Genomic DNA, 22,641 nt, shown 5'->3' on the forward strand with positions numbered 1-22,641 from the left:
GTATGCAAAGTTCATGAAGGTTCGTTGTCTCCAAAGATATGTATTTTAGGAATAAATGGAACTCACATCTCCACTTGCTGTTGTGGGCTAAATAAAGCTGCCGGCTTGGGGCTGCGAACACCCGGTGCTCTGAAACTGAGCAACCATTATTTACTGTTAGCCTGGAAAGCTATCTTTGATCATTTAAATCCAAAGAGGTTAGCGGAAACCTTAAAAATTGATCAAACGTTACTCCACAACAGACACAGTTTCACTCTGTGCAAACACGGCATTCAGAGTGAGATTAAAGCAGGAATTTTAATTATTTACAAAATGTTTTCTGCTGTGTTGACAGTCGTCTTAGCTTTGACAGAAGACACAAAGCGCAAGAACTTTCCCAGTGGCCTTCGCAAATCTGCCGTACCGTGGGGCACATACTTAATTACCACTGCTGCAGTCAAAATGACTTAACCATTGTTTTCTGTTTGAGGTATTCTGAACAGTAATTATGCTTTGCCATGGTCTCAGACAACAATGTGCTTTTATTGAGCTTGAGAAGTTTTTTCTCTTACATTCTCATGACAGTGCAAGGGACCCAACAGCACTTACTGGTCAGGGATATTTATTTGAAAGATTCATGCATGGACTGTCGCAGCACACTGAGCAGATTTCAACTGGTTGTAGGTAATTCATGATATTATCATTCATTCATTCATTCATTCATTCATCTTCTATACCCGCTTATTCCTATTCAAGGTCACGGGGGTCTGCTGCAGCCTATCCCAGCTGTCTTAGGACAAAGGCAGGGTGACACCGTGGACAAGTTGCCAGTTCATCGCAGGGCATAATATTATCAGTTTAAGAGATTTGATATCAATTAGACATCCTGCTGATTAAATTAAAAAATATTTTTTTAGTCAGCAATGAAAACAAATAAAATACGTTCTAACATCGACTAATCTTGAAAGGTTGTAGTGTCATAATTTTTTTTTACCTTCTCTTCCAATTAAATAAAACATTGAAAAACAAGCATTGTCAATAATCATTGTATAACAAATACAAAGTGTCAAAAACGATGATGTAAAGCTGTGATTATTTGCCAAAATGTGTTTAATAAACAACAGATTTTTTTGGAAATGTTGGCTGCGAATGTCTGTAGCTAATTACAGTCGTAGTCGAGACTTCAGCCTGAACAAGACGACTAATTAAATCCTTTTTCACAAACATTTTGCGTTTGGGAACTTCCACAGACTTGGAAAAACACTGAAGAGAAGTTCCAACCAACCCGCCAAGTTCCATTAGACCAAATCAACACAGGCGGCAGCCAGCTCTCTATGCAATGGCCTGCAGTGTGGTGTGCTCTGGACACATACACACAAAATGGAAACGTCGCAGCTTCGCGGACCATGTCAAGTGAGTAAGTACATAATACTGTGAGCACGTTCAAAATGTTGCGAGGAAGACATTGCCCTTCGTGGTTACTGTGTCTGTATTATTTTGTTTTCTGGTGGACAACAATTTTAACTGGTTGTATCTAAATTTGCATGCAGTGCTTTCCCTGCGAAACTATCTGATGTTTATTGGCCGAGTGTCAGGAAGGGGAGAGGGTCAACGATTCTGATGTAAGCGGAGGAGAGATTCTTACACCAGCTTGACATTGTTTGTGATGCCTCCTCTGCTTGTCCTCTACAACTGCAAAGTGACTTTCCATTGAATGCCATCCCATCCCATTTAAAAACAAGACCTTCTGTGCTATTTAAAGGTCAGACACCGGCTCACTGACGAGCCACTGAGGTGTGCTTCAGCTGTAGTGCAACATGAGCCCGTCTTCCCTGACAATGTCGGCTGTTTCAGGTTTACCTTGGGGCCTCTAGATGGCATCAATGCCCCTGTTCAAGTTTCTCTGTGCAGGTAATGACTGTCCTACATGTGGAAATACCAGTTCCAACTAATAACCTGGAGTTTTGTCCTTAATTGTTACTTTGTGGGAGGCCTCGCTGCAAGAGTTGTTTGCAGTAGATCCACGTCACTGTTTAGAGTTGCATGCAGTAATAACGTGCCCTTCCATTATAGCCTTGTGATTGACATTTCCTTTCATTTTCAATTCTTAAATACACACTGCTCATTTTCTGCTCAGGTTTGTTCAAAGCCTGTTGACCACGTCAGTTTCCACATCTAGAACCAGGGCCCGGAAGTTTTACCTCTTTAAATATTGCTCTTAACATTTAAAGTTGGACAAGATAGGACATGCAAATAAGCAACTGAAGAGCTGAACTGGTTCTCATGCTCAGGCCTCCATTAGCCCAACCCTTCCTTCCCCTCTTCCCTCCCTCCTTTCCCTTGCCAAACAGGATCTGTAGGATCTTAGAGTCATTTTCTCAGGAGACAGGAATGTCAGAACACAAGGCCTGCTGCCTGCTGGGACATGCACGCCGCATTCCCGAAAACTTGCAGGAAAAATACCGCATAATGTGTGGCTCACTTGATTTCCACTTGGTGTGTGGCAACACAATGACGTGTGAAGTGCGATAAGTGCACCGGACACCTTGCAGACAACCCTTGACTCATCAGTGAAATTAGTTGTCTGCTGCTCTATGTTAGCTCACCGACGACCTTCAGAGGAGCTTTTTTTTTTAATTTTTAATTTTGTACATTTGAATTTATCTTTTAATTTGTTGTCCAACGGGGAACTACGCAGCAAGCGTTTCGACAGGACAAACACACAGGCATTTGAAGATCTGTTACTTTTTATTCTTTCTTTGTTCACAGCAAAATATACAGCTGACATGTTAACCAAATTGCACCCAGTTGTTAGAGTATAAATACAAAACAACAGCACTGTTACATTAAAACAGCCTGAAAGCATGACACGTAATTTAGGAAATGTAAAGGATTACTTGGCAGTATTTCTATCGGCCCACATCACCAGCAGTGGTAACTCAGATTGTATCAACAAGCGAAAGACAGAAATGTGAAACAACAGCGCTAGGTGTATTTTCGCTGCATTCCTCTGAGCATCAATGTGATTCCAATTTGGGCCTGCGAAGGTCTGAGGCACTCCTGCATTTCATAGCTCACCCTCTGACATGCAAGCTATGGTATCTTTTCCACAAGCGGAGCTGCACCCAGTGAAATGTTTTTACATGATAGAGTCCATATTCGCCCCATACCGGGAGCATTTCCTGGTTTTCAGTTGACAGACCAATGGCTGGAAATTGGCGACAAACTTCTGGGAGCCTCTTTGTGGGAATGGCCCGAGCTGTGGCTGTAGGTCGGTGAATGAGTAACACTCGGGCTGCTTGGAGGCGTGGACGAACAGGAAGAGGACTTGGATTTGATCTGCAGCCACTTGTCTCCCAAGGCCTTTGCAAAATGGTCATCCACGGACACACTGATGGACAGCTGCTGGGAACGGGCTTTCTGGTAGTCCACCCCGAGGCTTCTCTGGAAGTGCTCTTCCACGACGTGGTCGTAGTTGCTTTTGGAAATCACTGCTGGGAGAAGAAGGGACGGATCAGATCAATACGGCACACGCCCTTGTGAGTCAGTGAAAGTGTGCAGGTGCGTAGCTAGGGAGTGACCGTCTGGGGGATGAGCTTATTCATCTGCGTGTCAGACTGACCTGATGAGTGGCCTCGGTGGAGTTCAGACCTGCAGGAGGGGTTCCTTAACGAGGAGACACACGTGATCACAGACGGACGCATCTGAAAAGAAGAACAGGAGCCCTTTTAAATAAGGAGGACCCAACGAGTAGGACTTCAATCACACGCAAAGTACACCGTACCCTATTCTCAACAGCAACAAAATTCTCCAATTCGAATGCAGAATAAATGAACTTAATCAGCGACTTTGGTTTGGGGTTTGCCAGTGAGAGCCTGATAGCTGCTCGTTATATGCGGGTCAAAGGGAGAGCAGTCTGTTTGGTCTTGTTGATGACATTCTTCTTTCCATCGCTTGCATTTTCTTCCTGAATCTGGCTGGATTGCATTGCTCGGGCAAGCTTAGGCCTGCAGAAGCTCTTGGAAGAAGAATGCCTTGTGCACTTGGATTTACTTGCTACAGATGGGAGACACACTTTTTGTTGTGGCTGGCCTGGGGCTACACTGAGTCCACAATGAGAGACATATGGTTCTTTCACCTATAAGCTGCTAGGCAACTAAAACATCAGGTGGTCTTTCTAAAATTCATGCCCTGTTGGTACGGCCGTTTACCTGGATCTGAGCAGGAACAGAGCTTTTGGCCTTTTCCTCCTCTCTTTCAGGCTCCTTTCTTGGTTTCTTTATGAGGGCAAGTGGTTCGTCCATAGCTGGTGCGTAGTACACATGGGCGGGAAGCGGACTGGTAGGGCTGGCAGTCGGACTCCATGTAGACGTGGGGCTCTGTGGCCTGTTGAACACTGCTGGTGCCGGTACTGTTCTCTGATTACTTTTACTGCTGATCTTGCTCAGCGCCCGCTCCCGTCTGAAACACAGGGAACGTCAGCCATCAGTCATTGGTATTCGTTTGCGTTTGATGAATTGGGACTATTATATAGAACGTTTGAGACTGCACCAACCTTTCCTCCAATGTCAGTCCTCTTTCGTGGCTGCGCTTGCGTTTGACTGGAAATACCGTTGGGGTTCGAGTTCGGTCGTTCGAAATGTGCCTGAATCTGTCTTCACCTCTGAGGTGGGGCTGACCTGAAAGGACAGTTTAGGATAATGTCACACGAGAGGCTCAAGGTGGTTAGCTGTACCTCTGAGCCACAACAATCAGTGGACTTTCAATGAAATTAAGTCCTCTTCAATGCCAGGATTTGTAAATGTATTGTTTTTCATTAAGGGCAGATTAGCCGATTTACAGGCTGATCTTTTGTCACAGCCCTACATACCACAAGCTTTAGAGAGGATCACTCAGTATAATGTAACTGATGATTTTACTACAGTGTTAATGTGTCACAGTGGTGAGTAACTACAGGTTTTGAGCATCAACCTGCACGACAACAAGTCATGGGAATATTTTTTTTTGTCACCGTTAATTGTAAACTCCGTTAACTCGTAGAACTTGATCAACCTGATCAGTGGGCCTTACAACATCACACAGCTGATTCAGTGCTAACGGTAAATGTTGTTTTGCTGCACAGTGTTGGCATTCAGCCCAGTTGCACAGTTAAAAAAGGCGCAAACAAGAGGTTTTGTTATCAATGGAGGTCAAACATTCAGGAGCCCCTTGATCTTTGAGACTCCTGAAATTGGCGGCAGCCATTTGAGAAAGGGCAAAGAATCGCCGCCATTGGAACGTCAGCAAGTTGAAACACACTTTGACAAGAAGATCTCTTGGCTTTAAATTTCAAAAATCTGCTTCAACACATTTTTACTTAATTTAATTATTAGAAATATTAAATATTTAAGTATTGTACGCTGGCACCATCACTTGTCAAGCGTCAGTCCATGAAACAGGAGAACAGGCTCACACTGACAAAGCCCACATGTTCCAGACGGCCTTGCATACAGTCAGAGCACACAGTATTGTTTGAAAATGTTATGGCAGTATAATTACCGTGGCCCATTGTGTGACTGTATGGTCAGTTAACACTTGAAAGTCTGCCCTTATGGGCCAGCCCTCACAGCTCCTTGCACTGTATTCAAACATGCCATTCACAGTGTTTTCGAAAGGAACCACAGCAGTTTAGTTTATTGACACAAACAGTGGCCACTGTCAAATGTTTCAAACTGCGAGACGACAAAAGCCTTTCACTGTGTCCAATCCGCATTTCCTGACTCAGTGCTGTAACACCTGTGAGCTCCTGGGTGCCATTGTGGAGGAGGAGGGGGGGTATTCAACCACACCTATGCTGATTTTCTAACGCCTCAGGCATGGGTAATTCTTCCTTATTAGCAGCGCAGGCTGTTGCTGCCTGACCTTTTGTGTTGCTGTGTTTGTACATACAGAAGCATATCAGTTGCAAGGGAAAAGTTATTGTCAAAATTCCTAACGCCTTAGGTTAGAATAAAATAAATCTTCACTAAAACCGATTTAAAGAGGATTTTTCTCTTCTAAGACCTTGAGAATCTGTATTGCCCTTGTTCTGTTTAGTTCTTTTTAAACACTTTCTTTGAAATACATTGCCCCTAACTTTACTTGATGATTAAAAAATATATATATATTATTATTGTTCAGCTATTCAGTAGTATTTCCTATTATTGTTATTTGCACATTGGTTTTCATTTGTCACTCACTGTGTTTACATAAACATGAAAACGAAGGTGGAAGCTACTGAAAGGAGTACAGTGTTAATTCAAGGTCGTGACAATGTCTCAATAATATATAACAATATGTAGTCATAATAACATCATCATGACAGAGACTCTACTCAACACAGTGAGGCTTCACTTAAATCGACATGAGGTGACTAAAGAAAAATGCAACAAAAACCAAGCTTACCTTCCAAAATGTAGACTTTGAAGCCGCTGCTCATCCGAGTAATGTACTGAAAGTTCGCTACAGCCATGGTTCCTTTCCTTTGTCCAGTTAAAGGCAAACATACAGAAGCACCTTGACTACTGGATCTTTTGAGACACAATGAGCCTCAGTTTGGGATTGTATTGGAAAGGTAATGAGATGCTGGCTCTGGGCTCAGCCAGGTAAAGTATCTGGGAAGCGCTGACTGGGGCACAGACTTCCCTCTGACTCAGTCCTTGCAATCAGATTGGTTGCTGTCTGAGCCAATGGAACACAGTTGGTGTTGTTATTGTCCCGCAGGCAAAATGAGCTCACAGGTAGGCAAGGCTCAGAAGTGGAGAGTGCGCTTCTAAATGTCACTGTGGCAAAAAGAATTAACACAGTAGAAAGGCTTTTGCTTCAATCATGATTTTCTTTCTTATTAAAAAACAGCAAAACAAAACTCTTTTGGTACATAGCAATCTTTAAGAATGCAGGATTTGCTTCCCTTTTTTATTTTATTCGTTTATTTATTTATTTATTTATTTATTTATTTTAGATTTTTGACTACCACCTTTGTCCCCATGTTGTCAGTACCTGGGCCCCCTACCCTCTCTCACACCTAATCTGCAATCTCACCGGACCGCATTTTTCCGAGCTCTTAGCCCACCGGAGCTCCAGTCATTCCTCTGACCTGCCCATACATGCACGCAGCTGCGCTGTGAGCCCGCCTTGCCAGTAATCCAAAGGCTTTTGTTGATGGCCAGACAAAGACTCCTAAGTCCTGCCATGAGAACAGAGTTTAGCTGCACGTAAAAAGAACTGACTCATAGGAGCCACTGAAAGTGATAAAAAAAATAATTAATGTAAAATCATTGTATGATACAGACAGCTATTTACAATACATTCAAATAACATATGGAAATGATTGGCACACATACTAGCTTGTATCAATTATTTTAGTAATATTGTAGGGGAATATTCCCTGAGTGGTTCAAAAGAAAAAAGGATGAACACACAACAATTTTTTAAAACTCTATATTCTCTATACTTATCTCTATTGCAGTAATAATAAGGTAAATTTATTAGGAAGTTAACAATAATATTGGGGTTTTTTTCTTCTCTAACCTTTATTTGATATATTTGGGACTGTAACAAAAAAGATTATGAACAAAAACTCTGTAATCCTGCAAGCAATTTCATGATATTGATTAGATTTAATTACTGAACTCTGAAACTGGAATAGTAATAAACGTTTGCACCAGCTCAATAATTCTGTTGAACATATGAATAAGTCCAATTACATGTATGCTTAATACAAATTACATGAATCAAAAAATAACTGGTTCTACTTTAGAGTTGAACTAGCAATACAAATAAGTGATTCTACTAGATTAGATCAATTCTATTTAGATCAACAATAATAACTTATTTTAGTTTTGTAGATCGGTTGTTGTAATTGATCTTATTTATTATCTATATACATATTGTAATATACTTTTGTAAGTTTTTATTAAATGTAAGACTAGACTTTTGTTTCCATTTAATGTTATGAACACAACAGTGTGCTGGACTAATCTCAATTTTAGCTCAACACTGCCCCCCTCAGAGTCTTAACGTGGAAGTGCAAGTCATGGAGAACTAGACACTTGACAAGACAGACTCCCAAATATGCATTTTCGGCCACGAAACGAGACGGTCTCCTTGAAAAACGAGTTCGTTCACTTAAGAAAAAAAAAAAAAAAAAAATTCCTTGTCCCGTGCAAATATTTGGAATGTAAATGTACGAAACACCGTTCAAAATGTTCGGAATGTGTACACAAGACACCAAGTTTTTCTTGTTGTGAAGCATTATTTGCCGTCACGCTTCTGTAACTCACGCAACTCAAGCATTATTTGCTTTGAAGCTGTACTGACAACATTTGATTACGTGCTTGTCTTCAGCAGCAGTGGCAAGTCATTGTGTGGGAGTATTTTTCCTTTGTTTCATTGTCTTTATTTTTCGGTAATTTTTTTTATTTGTTCAGTATTGTATTCCAACAATAGCCCACGCAATGCTAACGTAATGCTAATCTTTGTAACAAAACTTTTCACATTACATTTAATAGATTGCTGTTAACGCGGACTCATGACCCCCACATTTATTTATTTATTTATTTTAATAACAATGAATATAAAGTATAAAAATATATTCCAAACTGGCGAGTTGTCGAGGTAGATTAGTTTTAGGATTAGGATGGGCTCTAGCATCCCCGACCCTGAGTGCTGCAGAAAGGGTAAAAGCAGGACAGCTTGTATGTATATTTATTTAAGCAGTGTGTTCATATACAGTGTTTGGGGGGAAAACACAGATGTTTGGGGGAATTAAATAGGATGAAGGAAGAAGCTGTTGCAGAATATGAAAATATTTAATGCGAGCTCAAAGGGCCAAACGGCTGTTTCAAACGGCAGAAACGATCCTGTGTGGATCACAACATATCTTTAAATAATTAACGCTGGGCAGGGACTGGAGCTGTGTTCAGATCATTGGCGCAGTGTGTGCTGTGCAACCCAGAGATGGCGGGCCCTCCCTCGAAGTGCACCGTCGCAGAATCACAAGGAACAGCCGGCGTGGCAGCCAAACGGCCGGTGCTGTATGATTGATCACAGCGGCACGCAGTCACATCACCCACCACCCCTGCAGAGTCGCCTGCATGCACATGCCCGACAGCGAGCGACGCCCCTGCCTGCCACCCGGCTCTCATCAGCACCACCAAACACACGGCTGCACGAAAGGACGCAGCATCACCCCCGGAACCAAACAGGAAGTATGGTGATATTTTCCACCGGGAGAGGCGAATCGTCACCGTCATTTTCACAAGCGTACCCCGTTTCGAAACAAGTGACGAATGTGTGTTGGATTTTAAATGACCACCCCCCTCCCACCCCCCCAACCATTGTCCAATGCTCCGTTAACACCGTAAAGTATCGCCACATTAGTCGCGCTTTTATTTTGAAAGCGGATGTATCCCATAGTGGCGAAGTTAGCTTGACCTTTCTCCTCCTGGCAGCCAGGCGGCCTCTCCTCGGGATAACTGGGAGTGACGCAGGACAGACGGGGGAAACTGGTGCTTGAGGGGAAGGACGCGGTGAACGGGCTGTGACACACGAAGGACTGTGGCTTCACTTCACAGGTCGAGGCCCGCAGCGCTCCCCTCTTTCCGCACCGTACTGACCACCACCACTGGAGACACCTGTGTGACGGCTGCCCGGTGAGGAAGAGGAAGAGAACAGCTAGCATCTCCTCAAGCGTCGGGGCGGATCAGGCTGTGATACGCTGCCAGGTAGGCTTCATCGCATCTCCTGTTGACGCGGCTACATTCCGCTTTGATTTTTCCATTCATAAGAAATGTATATATTCAATAGAGCGTTTTAACCAATGCCGATGCGTGCGACAGTATTTGCGAGATCATCATTCTATATGAAGGTCTACACGACCATCAGTCACGACGCCTCCCAACCCAGAGAACGATACATGAAAAAAATAAAATAAAATAAAAATAAAAATATGTCCCTCATCGGTAACGTCGGGCTCGTTTCTCTCCAGGCATCATCACTGATCCCGCATCTGCACATGGGAAAGTAGCCTAGTCATTCCTGTTCTTCACCACCCCCCGCCCCCAGTCTGAGCACCGACTCGTAACGCCGCATCCACCTGGAGGATATTCGGAAAACCCCCTCTGCGCGCGTCATCGCTCCCATCCGCTCCCCGCCATGAACTACCTGCGTCGACGTCTCTCGGACAGCAATTTCATGTCCAACCTGCCCAATGGCTACATGCAGGATTTCCAACGGCCCGACCCGCCGCAGGGGCAGCAGGGGCAGCAGCAGGTTCAGCAGCAGCAGCAGGGGCAGCAGCAGCAGCAGCAGCAGCAGAGCCCCGCGGTGTCGCCGGGGCCGTCGGAGCGGCGCCAGTCCACCAGCCAGCCCCAGCCCGCGAGCGGGGGCTCCGGCTTCTTCTCCTCCATATCCAATGCCGTCAAGCAAACCACGGCGGCGGCTGCCGCGACCTTATCCGAGGCGGCGGACCGCGCCGGAGTCTCCAGCAACGCCAAGATCCTCCTGGTCATCGACGACCAGCAGACCGACTGGTAAGAGGCAAGGAACGTGCGCCAGACGGCCGGGGCTGTAACGGCCCTTATATCCGGAAGGTCATAGCATTCATCATGGTATTCATGTCAGGGTATGACTTTCCACCTGCTGGATCACAGACACCCTGGAGGTTCCTGCGTCGGAGGGGTTTCATGAAGACAGATTACAGACATATAGAGAGGCCATTTTCATAAAACCATCAGCTGTCAAGGCCCTGTTATTTAAACTCTTCACATGAACAGGCCTGTGTGTCAAGTACTCTCAAATGCAAAAATGCATATTTTGCCCTGCAACAGTATAGCCTCTCTTGCAGCGCAGATTATGCAGCTTAATAGAGCTTTGTGCACAAGTCAGAGGCCGTAAAACTCCAAAAAACGAGACCCCTGATGATAGTAAACTGAACAGATGCGCTCCCCATCACACTGGTGCCCTCCCATCATAAGGAAGATGGGTTGTAACTGTCACCTGCAGCAGGAGATATAGATTCTTGTGTTTCACAATGATTGTTTAGGGAGAATCATTATTTATGATACATATCTCATTATTGTGCACAATGTGGCTAAAATAACATGAATAAACCGAACTTAAAATTAGTTTGTGATCTGTAACATACAGAACATCACATTCCTTCATTGTGTCATGGTATAAGCTTCACCTGTTACACTGGGACATTTTCAAACTTGGATTCATGAGTTGGACTTGGATGTGAAACATCATTGGATTCAAGTCGCTGTTTTACCTGCAGGGCGAAGGTCTTCCGAGGAAGAAAGGTCCACGGGGAATTTGACATTAAAGTGGAACAGGTAGGTGACGAAGGACTTGTTGCAGCCATCGTCGTATCTTTGCAACAGGGAGGCCCCATCTTGATAACAGCTTTGCTGTACCATGTTGTCCCCTACATGCAAAATATATCATTATAAATTGGAGAACATTCTATGCCAGCAAAACAATGAGCAGGGACAGATAAACAGATCCATCATGGGGCTGCTCACATGGTCTGTGAATATTTTTAGTAACCAGGTCAGGATTTCAGGAAAGAGACATTTTTCCCCAAATGTTTTATTCTTCCTTTGCTTTCAGTGTGACAACTGTCATCTGGTTCCATGATACCAGAGAGCAGGCAGACATTTCTGTTGCTGACTCTCTCTCTTTCTTTCTCCCTCTCTCTCTCTCTTTCTCTCTCTCTCTCTCTCTCTTTTTTTTTTAAAGTGAGCTGCTCATAATTACAAAAGTGAGATATAAATACTTTCAGATGGATGAAAGACAACATAGAAAGTAATCTACTATATATGAATATATATAATAATATAAATATGATTAGAACATAGCCTAAACAAAACACAAAGCATAGGAAACATGTTTCTCATATTTCTCTATTTCGGCATGATTTGGAATAATCGCTGTTACCCCAAAAAAACTCTCTGTCATGTCTATTGATGTATTGATGTGAAATTAATAATGCAACACTGACAGCAAACTACAGAGCGACCGCAGACTGAACTATTTAATGAAACTGGGCTAGCTTTACAAACCTGACAGTGATCTGCAGCTTGAGGGACGTTACGTCACACTTGGAGCCGACAACACTTCTCATCTTGACGTGTGAATTATTCTGTTGCTGATCTAATTGTGTCAAGGCCTGGTGGCAGGAACAACCTCAGTGATTTCTCACTAGATTTTGCGTCTTTCTAACTTGTCTCCATCTGCTCATAGAATGGTAATCCTTCTACAGCTTTTATTGTAGTTATTTGCCACGGATGTATCTGTGGAGCATTAAAATTGCTCAGTAATTTTTTTTATTGAGGGTTTTATGACTCCTAATTTATAACATCATAGTCACACTTCACTGTGAGTCTGCAGAAGACATACAATTCATTTCATTGCCAGAGGCATTTACCTTTCCTATTACTGTCCCTATCCAATTTGTTTCAAGTATTTCCCCTGTGGCCTCCTAATAGGTGAGAGGAAGAACATACTCGAGATAAAAGCCTGCCATCTCATAATTGCTCCCTGTTTAACTACTCCTCTCTAAACTGAATGGTCATTTTAAACTCTCCTGCTCTGATCACCGTACCAAAGTGTTTGCAATGGCGACTTTGAGACTGTGACGTTCTCCTTTCAGGCAGAGTTCTCTGAAATCAACCTGGTGGCAAACTCCTTGGGCGTCTACACCGTGAACCTCGATGCCATCAGGAACGGCCATAAGGTCACCAAGTAAGTAGCGGGTCGAAGGAAGCGGGACTTCCAGTTGGTCACGAGCTCAAGGCAACGGGTTTCTCAACCCTCTTGATAGACTTTCCCTCTGATTCCTGTGATAATGTTCAAGTGATCTTTGAACGTCATCTGCTGTGTCCAATAGGTGTTATCAATGTCCATTATAGAGCTTCCAATCTTAATAAAGAGAAGGTGGTTTTCTTGGTTATGAGGATGCAGCCATTATTTTACTTCTTTTAACTGCATATATCTACACTTCCATCAGTCCTAGGTAGTTGCTGCTACTATGAATACATTTTCTTAATCATTTCATTTCATGTCATTTGGTTTTCATGTTTCCATTTTTCCTCCCGGCAACAACTAAAGAAGTCCACGTTTTAAGTCTCGAGGCTTGAATATTCACAAAGGAAGCAGTTCCCACATTACACACTAAGCACGTTTCAAATGACTTGGAAGCAGCAGAATTGTTGGCTGCAGATAAGTCACATGTTATTTGTGTCTCCAGGGTTTGCCGTGGGGAACGATGAAATGCAAGAATGTTCACTGGAATTTGCAAGCGCATCATTACAGACCTTAAATACCCCAGTCTGCAGCAGCGCTTGGTTATGGAAGGCATCGTGACTTATTTTTCATCCTATTTCAGATCCTTCAAACCGGACTTTGTGCTGATAAGGCAGCATGCTTTCAGCATGGACAAGAACGGCGACCACCGAAACATGGTGATTGGTCTTCAGTATGCTGGGCTGCCAAGTGTCAACTCGTTGCACTCTGTGTACAATTTCTGTGACAAGCCGTGGGTGGTAAGTGCAGTAATACATCTTAAAATGTCCTACATAGAACCTTGATATTAATGTGATTAAAGTTGAAGTATTCATTTTAAAAGTAAACTTTGCGTGTGTTTTAAATTAATTAGAGACTAATGTAAGTGGTTACAACAAACCAATTATCGATATACATATATTTATTTGGTTTGTATTTATATATGTATATATATTTATATATGTGTATATGTATATATATGTATATATATATATATATATATATATATATATATGTATATATACATATATATATATATATATATATATAAATATATATATATATATATATATATAAATATATATATATATATATATATATATATATATATATATATATATATATATATATGTATATATATATATATATATATATATATATATACAGTTTTCCATTTACTTGTCAGCTGGTTGGTATATCAAAATCCTGTCTCTCTGTCTCTGTCTCTTTCTCTGTCAATATATATATACATATATATATATATATATACATATATATATATATGTATATATATATCCAAACAAATTCAAATTCAAATGATGCATCTAATTATGATTAATAGACATAAATGACTATTGTAACACATTCACATCTATTTTAGTTTGCTCAGATGTCAAAAGTCTTCAAGCAACTGGGCCCAGAGGAGTTCCCACTGATTGAGCAGGTTTACTATCCAAACCACAGGGAAATGGTGAGTGCATCTACTCTATCCTGCCCTTCCACCCCCACCCACCCACTCAGGATGATGGGTTAGTTCTCAACGCTAAGCAGACACATACGCACAGGTCACACTTGAGCCGCTAATTCCCTTCTATGTCAATACTCCACTTCTAGCAGCAGCTGAGTCCAATCTAATTATCTTGGGGAGTGTCTTGTTGTTTTCTTTACAGGTAGAGGCAAATATACGTGATGCTTTCAAAGTCACTGTCAACAAATGTTAGTTCAGTAAGCGTTGTTTCAAAGTAGTCTTCTTCCACCCTTGTGGTCGCAGTCTGACAGCGTTTGGTTGGCGTTCAAGCCATTGTTACTCTGTTTGTACTCTGTTTGATGACAGTGCATCAAATTTGTTTTGTTGATCTTTTTTCAGAAATGTTTGTATTTTACAATCTTTTTTATCATAGATATCCTCACCTCGGTTCCCTGTTGTGGTGAAGATGGGACATGCTCACTCAGGGATGGGAAAGGTAGTCGGCTTGTAGGGTTACCACATTCTTTTTTTTTTTTTTGCGTAATCTGGGCTGGTTTGCATGTTTTGGCCTTTCTCTCCTCAGGTGAAAGTGGACAGTCAGTATGACTTTCAAGATATCGCCAGCGTCGTGGCGCTGACCAAGACTTACGCCACATCTGAGCCTTTCATCGACGCCAAGTATGACGTCCGCATCCAGAAGATTGGCGACAACTACAAAGCTTACATGTGAGTGACGCTGTGCGTCCTAAACTGAAACGGTCACACGCTGGTTTGCCGTCGTGACATTTCCACGTAAAATATCTTGAACCGACAGGCGAACGTCCATTTCTGGAAACTGGAAAACGAACACCGGCTCATCAATGCTGGAGCAGGTGGCCATGTCGGACAAGTAAGATCAGTCATCCATTCGAATGAGACACAGAAAATCCTGTGATGTCTCGCTAAATATTCATTGCCCCCCGTTTTAACGCATTGTCACAGGTACAGAATGTGGGTGGACTCTTGCGCCGACATCTTCGGAGGTTTGGATATCTGTGCTGTGGAAGCTTTACACGGAAAGGATGGCAAGGACTACATCATTGAGGTAAAACCAGGCACGGCGACTGATTCTCCGGCGATTGTTGTTCTTCAGCACCCAGGGGCAGCCATTAAACCGTCTGGTTCGTTTTGTAGGTGGATGACTGTTCGATGCCCTTGATTGGGGATCAGCAGGATGAGGACCGCGTTCAGATTGCTGAGCTGGTAGTTTCCAAGATGAACCAGGCCGTTCCACACACTTCAAGCCCTTCCACAGTCCGCGCAATGGCGGGACAACCAGCACAGGTGCTCAAACCAGACTCACAATTCCAATAAGACAGATCAGGTTGAAGTTTATGATGATCTATAGCGGGAATAAAATTCCAGCAAAAAGTAGTTGTGGCAAAAGACACAACAGGCATGGAATGCTCTTGTTTCTTTTGGTAGCTCAAATTCAAGAAACACTAAGTTCAACATCATGCTAAACCAAAATTAAAAAGCATTCTGGTTTCCATTTTTTTAAATAATACAATGTAATAAATAAAGATCATCAGTAGCGATGTTTCATTCATGAAGATCTTGGGTGTACAAATACAAGTTTTTTTGTTAAATCAGGGTATATTATATTTCCATTTGCAGTACTAAATGGAATGGTGTCCAACAAGTAGTGTCAAAGACGGAGGCTCAGGTCTAATGGCCACTTGGGGCTAAGCCATCAGAGTAAAACAGAGTGTACGAATCCAAATGTAGTACTGGAATAGACGAATGAAGAGAAATGCGTGTCCTCGTGATGACATGTTGGTTTTCTGCATCTGGGATGTGTTTTGTAGAAAGCAGCTTCTCCTCAGCCCATCTCACAGCAAAGAGTACCACAGGCCCAACAGCGCCCTTCACCTCAGGGTAAGCAAGGACACACACACACACATACACACACCACACACGTCAACTATCTCCCCCAGCTCTTGTCATCAGAACATGTAAATAAACAAATTAACTAGGGCTGTCAAATGATGACGTTTTACAATTATTTAAAAATTAAGCTCTGAATTTCCATAGTTAACTGCGATTAATCGCGTTTTGACTTCTATGTTTCAAATTGTGTTGTTTTTCCTTTTTATGTCCATATTTATGTAAAGCAATTCCTACCAGAGAGCCTGGAACACAAAGAAATTATTTCCTTTGTGATCTTTTGTATTATTTCTTTCCAAAAAAAAGTGCATCTAGGCCCACTTATGACATGTGTCATGAATCCCAAACAACAACAACAACAACAGCAACAAAATACAGGCGTCAAGAGCACTTTTCTTTTTAAAGACAAGTACAAAGAACCACAAAGAAGAAGGAAAACTGTATTGTGCTTTCACTGAATCAAGTATCTTAGGTGATACATCAAGACGCATCAGCCAATCAGAATGAGCCGAGACACAACAGCTGTACAACGTTGTGACGTCACGCTGGGAATGAACTCCTTTGTGGCAAATTTTCTGGCCTTTTATATATTTTTTTTAAAGTATAAAAGTCCACAACTTGAAAATCTACAGTATAAATATTTATAATGAACCACGTTTCAAGTCGCACAAGGTTTTTGGCTGCAGTACCTTGAGTGGCCACTAAAAGGAAACCGCCTCCAGTCTATGTTCTGTACAGTCGACTACACTCTGTACTAACAGCAATGCCCTTTCAAAGAAGTGTAACTGCGAGGTGTAATATACGATGCCAGTTCTGTCTTTTCTCATGTTTAAAGGTCGCTCGCTGTTTCATGCTTCCCTCCCCAGGTGGTCCCCAGCAGAGTCCCCCGCCTCAGCAGCGCCCCCAGCCTCAGGGTCAGCCCCCTGCACAGTCGCAGCAGTCCACTCCGGGCTCTTCTGCTGAGCCCACCCCCGCCAAGGCCAACCAAGGACCTGCTCAGCCGCGCCCGCCCTCTCAAGGCCAGAAGACGTCCCCGCAGCGAGGCCAAGGCGCCTCGCCGGGAACTCAGAGGCAACAATCCGTCACCCAGCAAAAGTCCTCAGCGGGGGGTCCCGGTCAGAAGCCCGCTGGCGGCCAGGCCCAGCCCCCGAGGCCCGCCCAGCCCGTTAGGCAGCAGTCGCAGGGTGGCTCCCAACCGCAGAGGGGCTCCGGCCAGCAAGGTCGACCCGGAGGAGCCACCACCCAGCAGCCCCGACCCGCTGCCCAGGGCCAGGGAGGCCCGGGAGGGCGTCCTCCTCTGCAGCAAAAGCCTCAGCCTCCACAGAAGCCCAGTCAAGACGGCCCAGCAGCGAGCAGCTCCCCTCAGCTCAAGTACGTATAGCATCCACGCGACTGTCGTAACGCGCAATCCGTTTATCCTCATTTCTCACAAGTCCGATTCTACATTTGACCTGAACAGCAGATCCTTTGTTCTTCTAATGCCTGCCCAGACATTTGCATGCTAAGTAGGAAAACAATCAAGTGGTCCACTTGAACGTGCATGATTTTTCTTTCTTGCTTTCTTTTTTTTTTTTTTTTTTTACATGTTGTCGGTCTTCAGTAGCTATTTCATAGAACATCTGGAGACACTGCGATATATATACATATATATATATATATAAAAAAAAACAGGCTTGAAAGTGGTCATCACCATACACAAGCAGCAACAGTGATATTTTATCCATCACAAAATGGTAAAAGTGTTGACCTATATTAATCATTTATGATATAGATGGAGTAGTTTGTAGCAAACTTGAGCAGACAGATCTGTTGATATTCATTGGTTTAAAGATAAAATGAGGAGATAGAAGGAGAGTTTCAGTTGACATAGATATGTTTCTATATCTTCTAATAAATGCAAATACATATAATATAAATTTAACCTTTACCAAGTGATGTGACTATGAGTTAGATGTGATGACGACACTTCACCTCAACTATACCTTGACTCTCCGAAAAGCAACATGTTTGCCTGCCTGCTTCCTTCACGTTTACTGCTGGCACGTCTCGGGGGCCAAATATAGCAAGAACCTGATGTGAAACAACGCGAGTTGATTGAATGCAAAGCAGTTCCGGATTAAAACATGCATCATTCTGCATCCGCACGAGTCATTCAGCAGTGCTATCATGTCGACCTTGCAATGATACGACAGTACTGAATGCCCTTCGATCATCTCTGACCGAGTCTTCTCGCCCCCCCCCACCTCAAAAAAAAAAAACTCTCTCTGTCTCTCTGTCCCACACCGTGGCTCCAGTCTTTTTTCATTCCATGGGTTTGCTGCATGACTTTAATAGGCTCTTCCTCTCCTCTATTGCCATTTTCCTCTCTTTATAGCAAGTCCCAGTCTCTTACCAATACCTTCAACATTCCAGAAACCCCAGCGCCACGAGCCAGCCTTAGCCAGGACGAGGTGAAGGCTGAGACCATACGCAATCTACGCAAATCTTTCGCCAGTCTCTTCTCAGACTGAGACGGCACAAGTGCCCCTCCCCCGCCCCCCCACGCCCACGCCCTGGCCCTCCCCCCCCCTCCTCATCCTCCTCCTCCCACTGACAGAATGACGGACAGGCACAGTCAAGGACACTTTCTCCCCGACCGACAAGGACCAACAGAATGCCGCGTCCGTTTCATGTGCATTAACGCTGATATGAAAGTCACCCACTGCCTACGTAGTTAGACTCTAGATCAGATATTAAACGCCGGTGTCGGAGACATTCCTTGCTTAGGTCCAAGTAACTCGTGTGGTCATCGTGTCACGCAAAAAAACAAACAACCGGAAAAAAAAAAAAGGAAATCTTCACAAATGCCTGTATTTGCATGTAGAAATTCACAAAGATAAGAAACAAATACTGCTCCCACTTGTTTATTGGTGCTGTGAAGTCAATGTGATCTTAATATTTGAAGTATGGGACTTTATGAAAGTTATTGCCGTGGGGAGAGTTGTTGGATCTTACATTTTATTCTTTGGAATTTGAGGATGCCTGCGTTCAACGAGGTGCTGACGACATTTCTTCAAACCGCCCCCCCCCCCCCCCCCCCTCCCCTTGTAGTTCAGAAACTTTATAATTTGTCAAAGTAAGAAGCCTCTGCCCTCACCGTGTTCAAGGTGTATCTCCTCTCCAAATGAGAAGGCTTCAAAGTTCGGGAAGGAACTATTCTTGAACTTTTTAAATAACTAAAAGGACCAAATGTTAAAAAAATAAGATACAATCCCCTCAATAACTTTCATAAAGTCCCTGAATCATTACAGCCGTGCACCTTGGACGTCCAGTGTTTAGCTTAGATCTGTTCCAGCTGTTGACCGCTCATGGTGATGTCTTTCCTGCATGTCGACAAGAGGCAATGGTTGCATTTCCCGCCCCCCCACCCCACCCCCCAGGACATTGGCACTTGTGAGCGTGTTGTCATTCGTAGCTAAATTAGTTAGTAGAGTAACCTCGTGGGTGACGTGAACGTGTTGTTGCCGCCACTTTTCTTCCGTTTTCCGTTCTTGCACAAGAGCAAAAACCCCAAGAGGTTCTCTCCGCGGAGAGAATGCCTTACGCAGACAAGAGGGTCAGATCAAATGGAGCTGTCTCAGGGATGTCCAGTTGATTGTGACACTTGTATGTGGGTAAGGGTCTTCCATTGTCATTATATTGTGGTTGTTTCCGAGAAAGACAGAAACGCATGCATAGTAATAATGAATAGAATGTTGTTGTTTTTTTCCTTTAAAATGCATTTGCACACAGAGTATACTGCAAAAGCTGACCTTATACTTGAATCCAGTGGGAAAAACTCCATATTTTCAGGTTTATTTTGTCTGTCAAACGCCGAGACGCCAACTCAGTGGTCCCACGCTGGGGTGCTGCTGCGTCTGCGGCAGGTTTGGTGCGGCGAGATACAGCACAGGCAGGTTGACAACCGTTGGAAGAGGGAAAAAAAAAAAATGCCAACGCTCTCATCGTTTCCCTTTATTTGATAGCAATCTATTTAAAACACACACACACACACACACACGCCTGTAAACAAGGGGAATGTACAGAAGGCTCTGGATTCTTTCAGGCTTTAATAGTTGGTTATACAACGCAACAGTCTGCTATGACAAATTGATGTTTCAGTGCTTGCCCCTTTGTTTTCAGTAGCATTGTAAAGAGGCTTTAAAGTATAAGCATAAACTAAAAATAAAGGCACTGGACTGTCATGTGGAAGATACACCCCAAATACACATTTTGTGCTGCCTTCTACCACTCTGCTACAGCGTTCAACCCTTAGTTTGGTAGCAGCTCTGACATTGAAAAGTAATTTCTGTTTCCAGGCACTAACTAGGTCTTCCAGAAGCCGTGCTTTCCGTTAGAACGACGACTTGGTTTGGCAATATCAGGCTTTGTAAAGACAACCCAGCAGCCTAAAGTATGAAGGAGGTTTCCCCCACAGTTTCTCCATGCTGCCTGTGTTTAACTGTCTGTTTGTGTAGCCACAGTGACCCCTTGTGCTCGATGGTGGATAAACGTGTGAATGTTGTGTAACTGGTCAAACCAAATAGACGTGTTGTTCCAAGCTCCAAGTGATGCAGATTGTCACCTTTATCCTCTGCTGCTATTTGTGCTTGTTGATATTTTGTGTCTTCTGCCTTTTTTTAAAATCTATTGTTACTACTTTTCAAACTTATTGCCTTGTTTCGCTGTGTATGCCAAGACTCTGTGGAATTTACGTTTGTTCTGTAGCGGTTCAGGGCTTCATTTTTAAATTCCCAGCGGCTCAGCACCGCTGCATGACAGCTTACGGTAAGGAGAACCGGTTGGAACGCAGCCTTGCTCAACTGTTACACTGAATGCGCAATTTGTTAACGTGGGCCATCACAATCAACATGGATGGTTAAGCCTAGAAACATGCCAGTCCGCCACTCGGAGGCATCCTTGCCATGGAGACACATCAGAGTGGCAGAACGAGCTGCGACAGCAATGCAAAGAAGTCGTTTATGGATTTCCACTTTTGATATTTACAGTTGTTGTTTTTTTTTTAACGGTTTCTAGTGGTTGACTGTGAATGTACTTTCTTTTTCTTTGTTATGAGTCATTGAATTCTAAATGCATTGTATAATCATTGTGAAGAGTGAATCTTTACCAACCTTTCGTCGGTTGATGCCTGCCTGATTTAATCATAAATATAAGTGTAAAAATTGAAAAAGCTGAGGTTTTATTGGAAAATATAACATATTGCATAATGTAAATCATAGTAGATTATGGAATTAAGTGTAAAAAAAAAAAAATGGATGTTATATGCAATGTAGCTATTATATATGAAAAAGAGTATGTTAATAAACATGCACATGTTCAATAAAGCCTAGGACCAAAGATGGTGGTTTCATGTGTTATTAATGACTGACTGCAGAAAATCCTGGAAGGAATTTTTTCCCCTTTTAGTTGCTCAGTTATGGCACAGTGAGGCCGAAATCCTTCAATCCTTTTATTTTTGAAATAACATGCGCCATCAACCTGCGTGAAAAAAAGTATTATTTTAAAATATGCAGAGTAAAGACTGATGTAAAAGTATTTCACAGCTGAATTTTAAACCACTTTTGAAAGGCAGAAAATCTTTAAAAGCATTTATATGGGGGGGGGGGGGAATCACCACTCTTAAAGTGAGGATGATGAAGACACTGTTTCTTCTATCAGCCGTGCCCAAACCAACACACCAATGCGACCACAAGGTGGTGTGTAACTGCAGCCTCACTAAAACTGCCCTGGACGCTAAACAAAACTGAACAGTTTGTGTCATTCCTCTCATGCTGTTGTCATTCAAAGGCCTGCTGTGTTACATTGGCTTGACAAGATGGAGCATAAACAGTGAGCAGAGAGAGAGAGAGAGAGAGAGAGAGAGAGAGAGAGAGAGAGAGAGAGAGAGAGAGAGAGAGAGAGAGAGGGAGAGAGAGAGACCTTTAAAAAAAAAAAAAACAAGAAATAAAAATAAGTAAAAAGGAAAAGAGAAGAATTGAACACTGACCAATAAGAACAGTCTATCCAGGACAAAAAGAAAAACGTAAATTATGTTTCTTTTTCTTGTACTGTACATATTCAGATTCATCAGGATCAAAATACAGTAACAGATAATTCTAGATATTTTGGAGAAAAAAAATGTACCTAATGTAAGGGATAAAATAATTTTGTAGAATATATTTTTTCTTATATATCTTTAAAAAGAAAATCTCAGCATTTGATACATCGGTTTCTGTCATATTCGTCAAGAGATCAAACCAGATGCAAAGAAGTTTTTGAACAGAAGAAAAGGGAAACAAATGACACATTTTAAATGGCAGCTTCAGTTTGCATTGGGCATCCCTGATCTTGCAATCAAACTTAAAATGGATAAATTGTGAAGAAACTAAGAGAAAGCATTGAAATTAGGTTTGTAAATGAGCATTGAATGTGTAAACTTAAAATGC

The 22,641-nt window shown here is 42.8% G+C and overlaps 2 protein-coding genes across 4 annotated transcripts; one reads left to right on the top strand and one right to left on the bottom strand.

Annotated features, from left to right (window-relative positions):
* The first annotated feature begins 1,026 nt into the window (after positions 1 to 1,026).
* syn1 (synapsin I) lies at positions 1,027 to 21,553 on the top strand. Of its 3 annotated transcripts, XM_076038976.1 has the most exons (15): positions 1,027 to 1,392; positions 9,573 to 9,722; positions 9,986 to 10,529; positions 11,276 to 11,333; positions 12,653 to 12,744; positions 13,388 to 13,544; positions 14,165 to 14,254; positions 14,685 to 14,747; positions 14,835 to 14,977; positions 15,066 to 15,140; positions 15,233 to 15,335; positions 15,425 to 15,574; positions 16,099 to 16,168; positions 17,044 to 17,548; positions 18,552 to 21,553. In XM_076038976.1, the coding sequence occupies exons 3-15, from the start codon at positions 10,153 to 10,155 to the stop codon at positions 18,685 to 18,687; spliced, it is 2,019 nt and encodes a 672-aa protein (XP_075895091.1). In that variant the 5' UTR covers positions 1,027 to 1,392; positions 9,573 to 9,722; positions 9,986 to 10,152; the 3' UTR covers positions 18,688 to 21,553. The 3 variants fall into 3 exon arrangements, with proteins under 3 accessions (XP_075895091.1, XP_075895090.1, XP_075895092.1); XM_076038975.1 differs by lacking the exon at positions 1,027 to 1,392 and having other exon boundaries at positions 8,658 to 9,722; XM_076038977.1 differs by lacking the exon at positions 1,027 to 1,392 and having other exon boundaries at positions 8,672 to 9,722; positions 18,590 to 21,553.
* On the bottom strand, positions 2,709 to 6,613 carry vgll4l (vestigial like 4 like). The gene is made up of 5 exons (XM_076038978.1): positions 6,403 to 6,613; positions 4,535 to 4,658; positions 4,191 to 4,440; positions 3,602 to 3,683; positions 2,709 to 3,470 (listed from the first exon to the last, which is right to left on the bottom strand). The coding sequence occupies exons 1-5, from the start codon at positions 6,467 to 6,469 to the stop codon at positions 3,169 to 3,171; spliced, it is 825 nt and encodes a 274-aa protein (XP_075895093.1). The 5' UTR covers positions 6,470 to 6,613; the 3' UTR covers positions 2,709 to 3,168.
* Positions 21,554 to 22,641: the final 1,088 nt, after the last annotated feature.

This window comes from Nelusetta ayraudi, unplaced genomic scaffold (genome assembly GCF_046127955.1).
Source record: "Nelusetta ayraudi isolate G7.1 ecotype Tasmania unplaced genomic scaffold, CSIRO-AGI_Nayr_v1 ptg000058l, whole genome shotgun sequence".
Lineage (NCBI taxonomy): Eukaryota > Metazoa > Chordata > Actinopteri > Tetraodontiformes > Monacanthidae > Nelusetta > Nelusetta ayraudi.

Bases quoted from the DNA above. Each gene is read 5' to 3' on its own strand.
- vgll4l (XM_076038978.1), bottom strand. From the start codon at position 6,469: ATGGCTGTAGCGAACTTTCAGTACATTACTCGGATGAGCAGCGGCTTC. The intron at 4,659-6,402 runs GTAAGCTTGGTT...CTGTCCTTTCAG, and splicing joins CAAAGTCTACATTTTGGAAG to GTCAGCCCCACCTCAGAGGT. The intron at 3,471-3,601 runs GTCAGTCTGACA...TTCTCCCAGCAG, and splicing joins CCACCGAGGCCACTCATCAG to TGATTTCCAAAAGCAACTAC.
- syn1 (XM_076038976.1), top strand. From the start codon at position 10,153: ATGAACTACCTGCGTCGACGTCTCTCGGACAGCAATTTCATGTCCAAC. The intron at 11,334-12,652 runs GTAGGTGACGAA...TTCTCCTTTCAG, and splicing joins TTGACATTAAAGTGGAACAG to GCAGAGTTCTCTGAAATCAA. The intron at 12,745-13,387 runs GTAAGTAGCGGG...ATCCTATTTCAG, and splicing joins AACGGCCATAAGGTCACCAA to ATCCTTCAAACCGGACTTTG.